The sequence below is a fragment of the Gigantopelta aegis genome, chromosome 6 (assembly GCF_016097555.1).
Source record: "Gigantopelta aegis isolate Gae_Host chromosome 6, Gae_host_genome, whole genome shotgun sequence".
Classification (NCBI taxonomy): Eukaryota; Metazoa; Mollusca; class Gastropoda; order Neomphalida; family Peltospiridae; genus Gigantopelta; species Gigantopelta aegis.
The window spans coordinates 60375774-60389465 of record NC_054704.1 but is presented as its reverse complement, the minus strand read 5'-3'; the positions used below and the strand labels follow the sequence as shown (position 1 = coordinate 60389465).

Sequence of the window (13692 nt, the reverse complement as noted above, 5' to 3'; positions counted from 1 at the left end):
ACCATATTGCAGTGTTAGAATATGTTCTGTTTTCGACAAGAAGGCATATTAAAGAAATTTTATAGTAAAATAATCTGACCTGGTTGATGCATTTCTTGATGAGACAAATGCAATTTTAACAATGCAAAAATACTTCTGTTTTTCTTTGGCCTTGATAAAATCAAAAGGTGAGATAAACAAATGTACGTAGCTGATGTGAGCAGTGTGGGTTTTTTTTTTTTTTTAATAAAGATTTATTGCCCCCAGAACATGGGCAGTGAACAGGTTTTTTTTTTAATCTAAATTTCAAAATAGTCAGGGCTCGCGCTGTCGGTAGCCAAATTAGCCATTGGCTAATTTTTACCAAAAATGGCTAATTAAATCTGCATATGGCTAAAATTTTGGCTGAAGACATTTTGCCCCGTGTTTCTTCTTTTTTTACACTGCAAATGACAACTTCAAAACGAAATTTTCATAATGGTATACTTTCCGGTAAATCAATAAATGTCGGCTAATCTCGATATGTACGATATGCAAATGAAAATGTCAACGGCAATTTTTTTTTTTCAATATTTATTTTATTTTATTATATAAATATATAATATCACAAAATATAGCATTTATTGTTAAAACAACGACTTTATTTACGCCGTGTAAATTACTGGTGTTCCTTTGAAGTAGGTCTTCAATGCTGATTATACCCAAGCCAAGTTCATGGTCGGCGGGTCACGTCTGACAATAAACATTGCACGTGTTTAAACGGTCTACGAAAACCCCCAATACTTATTATTTTAAAGTACCAGAAAGAGGGTAATTAACGCTGTGGTATTTCATAGTGACATGTATTGTATCAGGTAAGTTTGTCAAAACAGATTATTCAGATCGGTGCTCAGCGACATGCAGTACAGTTGGATCAAAATAGTGTGAGCTCTGTGCACGTGGCCGCCTTGTGATTACATGTATGGTGACCTTGGTTTGGCGGCTAACTTCAAAAGGCGGCCCTACGAGTATTTAAGCACGATGAACTCAAAATAAATAAAAACAGTAGATTCAATTATTAATCTTAACATCCATGATGTCATATTCATTAGGTATATATGAAGATGTCCCGGGGAAAATACATTTATTTCTATGCTATTATTGCGAGGTTAACATGAGTAAACGGAAACTCGACAACCGGGGGCAACTATCAAAAGTCGCAAAACTATCTGCGTTTGGCTTTAAATCTCCCAATAACATTGATGATTGTGTCGAAAATACTGTGCCATCCTTGGCAGATTGCGATAATTCTGAAAAGACATCGACATGTGAAGTAACGAGACCTTCAATTAATGCTACACGAAAATTCAGGGATTGTTGGATGTTTGGCCGATCGTGGTTAAAATATGATGCTCGTTTAAAAAGATGTTTTGCACTGTATGCCTTGAAGCTGAAGTAAACAACACTTTCACTATGGGCTGCAGTGCTATGAAGAAGGACTTGATAACAAAACATGAAACGGCAAAAGGTAACTATTTACAAATTTACTACCATTTTGTTATAATACTTATATCTTTTTTTTTAATTGTGAAACATTTGATTGTATTGTTGTATTTTGTTTGTAAAAGATACCATTTTATGCACTTTTTTGGGGGCAAACTCTATTTTATCTTTTTATTGCCAGGGGTGGGGTATTTAATTTGTAAATAATTTGAATATATAAAAGATGTAATTGAATATTAGTAGTAGTAGTAGTAATATTATTTTATAATAATAATTATTATTATTATTTTGTTGTTGTAGGTGACAACAGCCATGCAGCAGCCGTATGTTCCTCGAAAGAGAGTGTAAACATGGACAGAGTTAGGGAGATTGTCATGAATAAATCAAAGTCAGCCATTAGGAATGTCCACTTTGCTGCCATCAACAACCTTCCAAACACACTTGTTCCTCGATTGAACAAACTGTGTATTGCACAGGTAAATCCATTTGCAATTTACAATAATATATAGGTAATGGATACATTACATTTGTAGGAATAATTTGTAGATAAAATTTTATTTTTTTAGTGACAAATTCAGTAATATTAAACATATATGTAGTTATTTAATTTTGTTAATATTTTTTAATCCAGGGATCAGCTCAGCTGAATGATTTGAATGTTGACGAGCACACAAACTACACACACAATAGCAGTGTCCAGGGACTCCAGAAGTCATTAGCCGATGTCATTGAAGATTCATTGGTTGAAAGAGTAAATAAATCTGAACTGTTTAGTTTAATGCTTGATGAATCTACAGATGTTTCTGTTCATCAGAACATGATTGTGTACATTAGATTTTTAGAAACTGTTTGTGGTACATGTACCGCCCAGACAGAGTTTTTAGGCATTAAACAGTTGGATGTTGCTAAGGCTGATAGTATAACAACAGCATTGTTAGAGATGTTGAAATTGAAAGACATAGATGTAAGTTGGGGTTTCAACAGATGGGGCCTCTGTTATGACAGGAGTGAAATCTGGGGTGGTGGCTAGGCTTAGGGAGGTAAAGCCAAGTCTGTTAGCTACTCACTGCATTGCTCACAGATTAGCTTTAGGTTGTGGGGCAGCAGCTGATAAAGTTAGATATCTTGTCAAATTTCAGGAAGTTTTGAATTCTATGTTCAAATATTTTGACAAATCTCCCAAAAACATGGCAAAGTTAGAAAATATTCAGGAAATATTGAAAAGCAGCCAGGCACTAGACTAAAACAGGTATTTCACACTAGATGGCTTAGTTTTGAAGGTAGTGTTCAAGCTGTTGTAGATAACTATAGCAGTATAGTCAGTGTATTCATGGAAGACCGGAGTGCAAAGGCCCTGTCAATGCACAAACCCATTACGACTTACAAATTTCTGTATGTTGCACACTTCCTTGCAGACATTCTGTCACACCTGGCTATACTATGCAAGTCCTTCCAAAGATCGGAGCTCAATTTTACAGAAGTAAACCCACTGTTGCACTCCACAGTACAGATAATTGAAAAGTTGGCAGACAGTAAGTCAGGTCCCAATATGTCAAACTTTCTTACCACAGTACCTACCTCTCCAGTCACCAACACTCTTGGATTAGTCTGCTTTGAGTTAAATGGACACACAATCAGGGATGGGATAAACCAGAGGAAGGAAGCAGAATCAGCATGTGAGCAGTTTGTGGGTAATTTGATTGGCAATCTAAAGGACCGATTCACAGATAAAGGGGATGCTGTGGTGTTGTCAGCTCTAACCAATTCTTGTTACGATGAAGCAGGACGTATGTTCATGCTCTCTGGAGTTACCCCCCCACCTGGGGGGACTCATAACAACGTATGGAGTGTTATTGGAGTACCGCGTCGCGTACACCGGGTCACGGGCAACCGTGACTTTGGTGTACGGTGACCCGGTAAAGAAACCAACTAGGAGGAGAAGGAGGAGGAAGACGGACGCGCCAGGGGCGGACCGGGGGAGGTCAAAACCGGTAGCTCAACTACCGGCGGCGACTTTTCCCGTTGTACCCCCCAAGCCCAAGTCAACACCAGTGAGGCCAGCTGTTCCAGCTTTGCAGGATCCAGTTGACGACTCGCCAGTGGCGGACACGGTCTTTAACCAGGCCCAGATGGAATCGCCACCTACAACTCCGACTACTTCAACCCCCGGGATTCCAGCGATGCCACCCCCACCCAGGAAGAGTGGAGCTGTAGAATCCCAGGCCCGTCTTGTGGTCGTTGGAAAACGAAAGGCGATGGTGTCACCAGGCGACCAACCAGCCAAGCCAAGTCCGCCGACACAACCGCCCCCACCTACTTCATCTCCAGCGAACGACCAGCCCGCCGAACAACCTTGGTCACTGCAGGCCGGCAAGCTACCAACACGCTACTCGAGGCTGGTGAAGACTAACATTGGGGATGTCCGTCAACTCCTTTGTGGACCGACCCCTGAGTCGTATCAACCTCTGCCACGAACCGAAGGAGAGTTCTCGGTGCGTAGGATCACGATAAACGATGGGCGAGGGATCTGCCTTACCGTTCCCTGGAAGGGACTTTTCAACCAAGGGATGTTTCTCGATGAAATGGACAACCCGACCATCCACCGCGTCATCAAGACCGTTTACCGTCCAATCACCGAGAGCATCGCCAAGTCCGCAAACCGGTACGCCCTCACCCATCTGGACTCGTCCCTATTCATCGCCTCTCCGTGACGACATCCCCGCTAACAACCTTTCCTAGGACAGGTAACAACCTCTTTTTTTGGGCTAGTTAGACTTTAAACGTTTTGGAAGCAGTTCAAAATTCTTATGTTTATTTTTTTATAAGTAGTCTAACACATTTTATTTTGGCGCCCGTTCAATTGCTCAAAATCACCTTAAAAACCTTTTGGCTGAGCAGTCTTAACTATTTTGGGTTAAATTTTAGAGTCCGGACATGTTTTGGATGCAGTTACTCTTTGTAGACTTAGGTAAAATACAGGCTTCACCGAGGAATCGAAATTCAGCCAATCAGAGCACGGCTCCCACTCGGTGTACTTCAAGTTTACGAAGTGTCTGCTATTTGGTCCGCGCTCGCGTTGACCTTACTAAATGGCTTTACTCCAAATTCCGCCCACCTCAAACTTACCCCCCCCCCCCCCCCCCCCTCCTGCTCCGGAGTTAGTCACTGGCGAAGTCAGAGGCTAAATCCGTGGTGGGCGTGCCTGAACCTTCGTGGATAGGGGCATGTAAAATGAGTTGCCCGTAACCAAGCTGTTTGAACCATTGCTCATTGTTGGTAAGGAGGAGCTGTTAGATGACTGCACCACAGACGTTTCCAAATATTTGGGCAGGTGTGGGGATGGGCCAGTAGGTGTGGCAAAGAGTGAGATACAGAGTTTTTTGGCATTTGCTAAAATACAAATAAATGAAAATAAAATGTTTCAGTCTGTACAGCAAACACTGCAGTTGGCAGTCCAGAACAGGGCCACATATCCTAGAGTGTGTAAGGTTGCCCAGAGGCTGACAGTGGTACCAGTGTCCACAGTGGACTGTGAGAGAGGCTTCAGTCGACAAAACATTATAAAAACAGATTTACGAAACAGCCTCTCCACTCAAACTCTGGAACATCTCATACGGATATCAACAGACAAAACACTAAATGAGCAGTTTAACTACAACATGGCATTTGATAAATGGAGTGGACAAAAAAACCGCAGAATTCTAACACAGAAGTATTAATTGATAATGAAAGAGAAAGTGACACTTAAACAGTAAAAATTAATGACTGAAATAGTGCTACCATAGGTGTTTTAGTTTGTGCTATTAATGTACAATGTATATTGTTTTGGATTTTGTGTTTACAGAATGTGTATTTATTATTGTGCTTCCTGTTATTATTTATGTATATGTATGTGATGGAGAAACTGAATCAACATGATAATTAAAATGGACCTTAAAACAATTGACTGATAGTGCTGATTGAATTTATGTTGTACACAGTATCGCTGCAGTGATGACTGGTTTTATGTATATGAAAATTAAAATATGAATAAAATTAAATGATATTTGATCCAAATGGCATCGTTGTATTTTGTTATAAGAAACATTGAAAATATACTAAATTTGAGTATTTTAGATCAATTTAGATTTGGCTAAAGACTTTTGATTTTGGCTAATGAAAATCATAATTGGCTAAATTTTTGGCTAAAGGCATTTTTCACCCAGGGTGAGCCCTGAATAGTATTCTGACAGTATGTCAATACATCTGACTACTCTTCCCTTTGGATTTTTAAAGTTCAGCAGTCATCTTAGTTCATGGTGATATGTCTTTACTACAAAATTGCATCCAAACAAAACCGGCTTTGGTGGCGTCGTGGTTAGGCCATTGGTATACAGGCTGGTAGGTACTGGGTTCGGATCCCAGTCGAGGCATGGGATTTTTAATCCAGATACCGACTCCAAACCCTGAGTGAGTGCTCCGCAAGGCTCAATGGATAGGTGTAAACCACTTGCACCAACCAGTGATCCATAACTGGTTCAACAAAGGCCATGGTTTATGCTATCCTGCCTGTGGGAAGCGCAAATAAAAGATTCCTTGCTGCCTGTCATAAAAGATTAGCCTATGTGGCAACAGCGGGTTTCCTCTAAAAAACGGTGTCAGAATGACCATATGTTTGATGTCCAATAGCTGATGATAAGATAAAAAATCAATGTGCTCTAGTGGCGTCGTTAAATAAAACAAACTTTACTAAATACTTTACATCCAAACAAATAATGTTTAAAATACCCTATGAAATATTGAACAGCTAATAATTCTTTATCTCATAAGTTCTTTCCACTTTATTAAGTTATCGACTAGCATAGCTAATTACTTTTTCCTGTCAAATTATTATTTGGGAAAGGCAGGCACCTATCAAAAAATTGGAGCCGTCTGTGTCTAAAATCTGGACTAGTTAAAGCTGATTTAAGCTAATTGAATGCTTGCTGACAGTCATCTGTCCATATTAACTTACTCAATTTTTGTGAGTTTAAAGGAATGATTAACCTTTAGACTACTGGATTAATTTTTGACAAAAACCACGTTGAGTGGGTACAAGTTTATAATTTTTACTCACATATATTCACTTAAATGTTTTATAAATACATAATATAAAGTTCATATTTGAATTGGTATTATTTTCGTGTATTTTTCTAAGTTTTTAGTTATTTTAGATCAGTTATTGTTGATTAAAATTAGGTAAAAAAATTGAAAAAGTTGCGTTAACTTACGGGCATTTGTGGCCAGTATTTATGTCCATTCATTCCCAATAACAGTGGCTTCCTGACCAGAATTTGAAAAAACCCGAACTATGATTCATATCCCAATATATGGTGATTTTCATTGTTGGTAAAACGATCAAATTTATGATCAAAATAGCTGTCACAATCAGCTATCGATCCCTGAAAATGACCGTGACGTGCCACCATTGTTGTCAAGCAAAAATACTTGCCAAAAACCACTTTTTGAAGTCAGAATTTCCAGCCATTTTACAGTGAAAAATCTCATTTTAAAGACACAGGAAGCTAAGTTGTCTTTTGTTTCCTGTTACTAAATCGTTTCCGGTGAGTGTCATATGCAAAACGGCAGGAAATATGAATTGGGGAATGCACTGTATAGAGTGTACAGTATGCTAACTGGCGTGACATCGGGCAAGATATCTCACCTGCAGTAGTCAGGTTAGGCAAGGCTTTTGGACTGGTATGCATATTCAACGATATATAAGACACATTATTGCCGGGTTGAAAATTAGCGGTCGCCCGTGGCAACCTTTATTGGCTAAGGGTGACTAATAATTTTACACAAGTAGTCTGTTGGGCGACCATCAAATTAAGTGTCTGGCGAGTATGGTAACAGTTAAAAAAAGAAATGCACTGAAACTTAATCTAATGTGACATGTATTTTTTTTAATCTTGAAGTTGTCGGCTTATTGTAATGGAATGGATACACCATAATTATCTAGTGGACCTACTTTTTGACAATTGTTATTAAATGTTATGGTAACAATTAATCATATTTAATCAGCGTATGTTATTCTGGGACAAAATCAAAATCTATCTTGTGGTTTTAACTCATACTCATACTGACGCGCATATAAAAATAACTGGAATTTTCCATTACTACAGGGATTATTCCAAAGCTGAGTTAATTGATTGTATTTGTTTGTATCATTCCAATGCAATAAGAAGAGATCTTACATGATAACATAACCGTCGAAATACATGTATTACTCTAATAAACAATAAGTAGTGTTTTCCCTAGCTAGTTTTAGCATAGTGCAGCACCATGGCTCAATAGTCTAGCACCATCTTGCCTTAATCAGCACCATGCTGCCCTGAGATTAAACAAGCCTTTTTCACAAATTAATTCTATAATTGCCTTTATAAAACACCAAAAAAAGGTATTATTATAATTAATGAATAAAATATGCATTTGATATCTTTTGCCATTCATTTATTAAAGGAAGCACATAAATTACATTAATGTTTATTTCAATTAATTTTTGTGAATTTTTAATGAACAATAAGTGCCCCGAAAATGGTGAAAATGCTCCAAAAGTGTTTGGTCTACCATGCCTTGCCTAATTTCTAGGGAAATCACTAATAAGTATGTTTTTAAGCTTTACAGTATAACAAAGTGCATCTTCTTCTTTTTTTTAATTGGTACAATGTTGAGGGTTTTTTTTTTTTTTTTTTTTTTTTCTTCTGGGGGGAGGGGTTCACAAATTTATTTTTATTTTCATATTTATTTTATTAGTAGCCTACTACTGTAGCATTTATAATATCTCAATCCAGTGCCTCGCATATATAGGAAATCCTTTACTGGCGATTTCATCCCTCTTGTATCACCACAGAGTGGACTGCCACTCCAGACTAGTTTACTGAAACACATGTACTTTTAGTTTCTTTGTATTGCATTATTTCTGAGACGATGCAAGTCAAGGAGCAAACCTTGGCTATTCTTGCATTTTGTCTTCACCCCTGTATTATAACTGAGATTTAATCTATATAATTTAATGGTAATTTGTAAAAAAAAGTATGTTATTTTGAGTTGGTATAGGTTTAAAATTTAATAAATCATTTTTTTTTATAAGAATTTTAACTTTATTCCTTATGAAGTTGCATGCAAATTGTTGCATCCCAAGGCTTTTTGATGGGTTTGCAACTGACTTTGGACACCAAACTTCGATTTGTTTGCCACATGGTTCAACCATCAGCTTCGAGTCTGTCACCAGTCCCGGATCCAGACATCATAGATCTAGATGCCTTGGCCATCAGCCGGAATCAGATGGATGCTTACGCATTTCCACCTCCAATCCTGCTGCCCAAGGTGCTGCAGAGATTTCAGCAATTCCATTGCTGTCTTCTCTTGATCGCACCAATGTGGCCAACGAAAATGTGGTTTTCAGACCTCATCAGGCTCGCCGACCCACATCCTCTACCTCTACCAGATTGGGATCATCTGCTGTGGCATCCCACATCAAGGTTATACCAGCCTCTTTTGTTCCGGCTACACGTGTGGACATTATGACCAAAAGCTTGAAGAAGGGGTTTTCTTCCAAGACTTCTGCAGCTATTTTGAGGGCTCATCTCTCGTTTACTACTGCTGCATATAATGTCCGATGGCTGTGTTTCCACCAATGGTGCATCCGGCAGAAACTCCGATCTCAGACTATTCCGAGGGCCTCGTCTTGCAGACTTCCTGATGTATCTTCATACGTCTCTGAAGTTCATGGGGTCGACCATTGCAGGGTACGTGTCTGTGATTGCTACGGTTCGTGATCCAGCCACTACTAGAAAGCTGTCTACCGTAATTTCCTGCATATTACCCGCGGGCTATGTGATTTAAAACATCAAAAAATGACTCCTGCGGACTATCTGGCGGTGCGGACTATGTGATCATTATTCGTTTTATTTTGTTAATAAACATGCGGACTGATAAAACAAAATCATAAAAGTAAATAATAGTATCGGTATGCAAAAATTTATTTTAAACACAATTAACAATAGTCACGGTTTTGGAACCAACACAGTCAACATGATTCAATAATGACTGACAAACTGATCTAAATATACAGAATGAAGCTTTTATGAGAACTACTCGGTCGTAGTTAAAGTAGCTAGGAGGAAATTACAATGAAAACAACTCGGTCATAGTGACAGAAGCAAGGAGGAAATTACTATAAAAACAACTCGGTCTTAGTGACAAAAGCAATATCAGCATACCGGTACAAGCGAACAGGCAGACCACGTGATCACTTCAACAATTACATGCAGATAGTCCGCAGATTATCTGCCGGAGCGGGCTATCCGAGCATTTTATTATACTAAAATGCTGCGGACTATCTACTGTAGCGGGCAATACGCAGGAAATTACGGTACCATCCCTGAGATGCACAAGATGATCAAGGGGTTTAAGCTGCAAGATCAAGTCCATCGCTTTCGTCCACTGAAGTGGGACTTGAATCTGGTCTTGCGGTCCTTGACGTCGGCACCATATGAACCTATAGAAGAGTCATCCCTGGAAGCATTAACATGGAAGACTGTCTTCTTGCACGAGTTTCCGAGATTCATGCCTTAGATGTGGACCTGGTCCGGTTTCACCGTGGCCAAGAATTGGCTGCCTGATCAAGCTCCTCGTTCCTACATGGTTCAAGCCTTGTCATCCATTGTGAGTCTGGACGATATGGAAGACATATCCTTATGTCCGGTGAGAGCTTTGCATCACTACATAGAGAGGACTAGCTCGTTCCATCAACGTCGTTCGAGGTTGTTCCTTTCCTGTCACCAAAGTCACCTGGAAGACATTACCAAAAATATGGTCTCTTCTTGGATCCGGTCTACAATCCTGTCTGCATACCTAAAGGAAGGTTTACCTGGCCGCCACCATGTCCCTGCACTGTAACACACCCATTCAGCACCTACTTTCTGATTGTTCTGGGCGACGGACTCCATCTTCGATAGCTACTACTTGCAGGATATCTCTACCGAGGTTGTTGAGGGCTTCCATCATCTGGGACCTGTGGTGGCTGCGCAGACTTTGGTGAATACTAGCCGTCCTTGTCGTTGCTGAGCTGCTGTTGACTTACAGACTGCACACCGACATGTCTATCGACTCAACAGGTGAGGACTTGCTAAGACTTCTGTTCTTTGCACCTTTAACATGCACTGGTGCTGGAACTTTTGTCTGGATAACATTTGCATTGCACTGCATTGGGCCATATGTTTCCTAACTGAACTAACACTTCTTTGGTGTACTAGCCAGAAAACATTCGGGGATTTGTTTAGTTCAATGTTCTGACGGATGTACCCATACTATGTTGTTGCTTGTTTTTTTACTAAAAACACTCCAATACGTTGGGAGGTTACCGAACACCTGCATCCTTGGTGGTACGTCTTCCCACCCTGTCAGAAGCAACTTGAGATGTGGCTTCACGGTTCCTGTTCCATGTGTTTCGGGAGCCGTACATGACACTGCTGATGGATGTCGCCTTTTCTGGTTGTTGTTACTAACATCACCTGCACGGGTTTGTGACGGGCATCCCTAGGAGGAGGGCTTAGCATGGTTGGTCTAATTCTTCCACTTGTCAGACTCCATCCAGTCTTGGGGAGAGCATTTGTGCATCTGCGGATCTCATTACCCACTGCCATCTGTTGAATGCTGCACTTGTGAGGATAGGTAATGTGAAAAGAAACTGAGAAAACTTGGAGTGTTTTCTCTTTTTTAGATACATTACCTGTCCTCACGGATTTATTTCCGCCAGAGCCTCCCCGCTTCCTGTTCTCCGTTGATGCGCTCATGGAAAAGAAGGAAGTTGAAGTCACATGACTGGAACTACAGGGAGCATACAGTGAAGAATTTTAGGCCATCCCATTGGCTATTGGGATGTTTGGACCAGACCACTTGGGTGGGTGGGAGGTGCACTTGTGAGGACAGGTAATGTATCTATAAAACTTATTAAAAGAGAAAACACTCCAAGTGTTCTCGATTTTTCATCGGTACGTTTTTTTCTTTTCTTTTCTTTTTTTCAAATGGTACTGGTAGGTGCATAGCACTTGTACATGTATACTAAAGAAAATATATAACTTTATTTGGAATAGTAAATGGTATTTGAGCTTGTAAATAAACATATTACAAATTACATGTTAATTATTATTAATACTTTTATTAATAATGATTACAATGTGCTTTGGCCATATTTGGGTTTTGTTTTTGTTTTTTTACTTTCTAGTATTTTTGGTACAAATTTACCATACATGCAGAAGTAGGATTAGTAGATTTTTAACCATGGCTAGTGAGTTTTAAAAATCACTGATCGTATGGTTAGTGGACTTTTAGAAAATTAAAAAATCCATGACTTTTATTTTTGACAGTTATGGGATGTGTCTCAGGAAAAGAAGGTTCGGACCATGACTGGCCACTCTGCCCGTGTTGGCTGTCTGTCTTGGAACTCTTACATACTAAGCAGGTAAGTGAATGACATTCTACCACTAATGGAAAGTGGCTTTAACACAAATTTTAAGCCCTGTCATCATCTACAGTTGATGTGCCAGTTCCGATCACTTCATAAAAATGTGTGAATTCTGTCAACATGCGCGTATATGATTTTAAAATAATTTTTTCGTAATAAAAATAATAAACTTTATCAATAAAATGTATTTTAGGTAACATTTGACACCAAAAACAGTGTTTTGCGAGCTGGCAAACTTACGCCTGTTGTGGACCACTGTCCAGTTCCAGATCAGTTTTAAAAAATGGTTGCTTATGCCTTCAAAAACACAATGTCCAACATCTTAGTACATTCGTGGATCCTGCCTGACATATTTTATGGTTAATTGCAACTCCATGAGGTCCCCACCCCCAATAATGCCTCTAAATAGCACTTTCTAAACTCTATTGAAAATCAGGGACGGGACGTAGCCCAGTGGTACAGCGCTTGCTTGCTTGATGCGTGGTCGGTGTGGGATTGATCCCTGTCGGTGGGCCTATTGGGCTATTTCTCATTCCAGCCAGTACACCACGACTGGTATATCAAAGGCCATGGTATGTGCTATCCTGTCTATGGGATGGTGCATATAAAAAGATCCCTTGCTCCTAATCAAAAAGAGGAGCCCATGAAATTGCGACAGCGGGTTTCCTCTCTCAATATCTGTGTGGTGCTTAACCATATATCTGACGCCATATAACCGTAAATAAAATGTGTTGAGTGGGTCATTAAATAAAACATTTCTTTTTTTATATTGAAAATCAATAATGTCATGTGACAGGTTGTATGGGGCTTGTGTCAAAAAAAAAGTGCAACATGCAGCTGTGATCCTTACTATTTTTGTTTTGTACTTTCAACAGGTAGGAATTTGTCACATTCTATCACCATGTATTATTATTTTTATTTGATTTAACGATTTTATTGTGAAAGAATAAAGGCTTGAAAAATCAGCACCTTTTATTGGAAAGAGAAAGAAAAATTTAATGACACATCAGAAAAATGTCAACTTTGGGACTGTTTATGTGTTTATCAAAATATTAAAATTAAGCAAGTAATTTTGAAGCAGGACAGTCACAAAGTTGAATTTTATTCCCCCACCCCCCTTCATTGGTTTGCCCTTTTGTAGTGTTGTTCCATTTGCCCTTTTCCTTTCCCCAGCAACTTTCCTGGATCTGCCACTAAATGCAGATTTAATTTCAAAGTCAACCTTGCGAATACACAGATCAGTTGCTAACGGACTTTCCTGCATCAGATTGCAATTGTGCAATGAATTTCGCTGAAAAAGAATCCACCCTAGCGGTACAGGCTGTTGAAACGATAAGCCGTATACATCACCAGCAGGGTGCTTGTGTCGCAGGATCGAACCACCTCGGTGGATCCATTCTGCTGATTGGGTTTTTTATTGTTCCAACCAGTCCACCACAACTGGTCAGAAGTTTGTGGTATGTGCTTTCCTGTCTGTTGGAAAGTGTATATAAAAGATCCCTTTCTGCATTAGGAAAAATGTAGCAGGTTTCCTCAGAGGAGTACGTGTCACAATTACCAAATGTTTGACATCCAATACAGCAATAGGCGATGATTAATTAATCAACGTGCTCTAGTGGTGTCGTTAAAGAAAACAAACTAACATCACCAGCAGGATTTTATAATGGGGTGAAAGGCTCCCACATTGGGAGTGGGGCACCCACACTGAATCGTCTTATGGGGCAAATATTAAAGGTGGTAGA

At 39.5% G+C, this 13692-nt stretch overlaps 2 protein-coding genes across 3 annotated transcripts in view; both read left to right on the top strand.

Moving 5' to 3' along the window:
• LOC121374240 (cell division cycle protein 20 homolog) overlaps window positions 1–13692 on the top strand; it is a 58378-nt gene that overhangs the window by 22290 nt on the left and 22396 nt on the right. For both annotated transcript variants that reach the window (XM_041501254.1, XM_041501253.1), the window contains exon 6: window positions 11853–11947. In XM_041501254.1, coding sequence (XP_041357188.1) covers window positions 11853–11947 — 95 coding nt within the window. The remainder of the gene's footprint in view (window positions 1–11852; window positions 11948–13692) is intronic.
• On the top strand, window positions 1763–4291 carry LOC121374241 (opioid growth factor receptor-like). Its single transcript, XM_041501255.1, has 2 exons — window positions 1763–1937; window positions 2093–4291. Exon 2 carries the CDS (start codon window positions 3237–3239, stop codon window positions 4170–4172), a length of 936 nt encoding a protein of 311 aa, XP_041357189.1. The 5' UTR covers window positions 1763–1937; window positions 2093–3236; the 3' UTR covers window positions 4173–4291.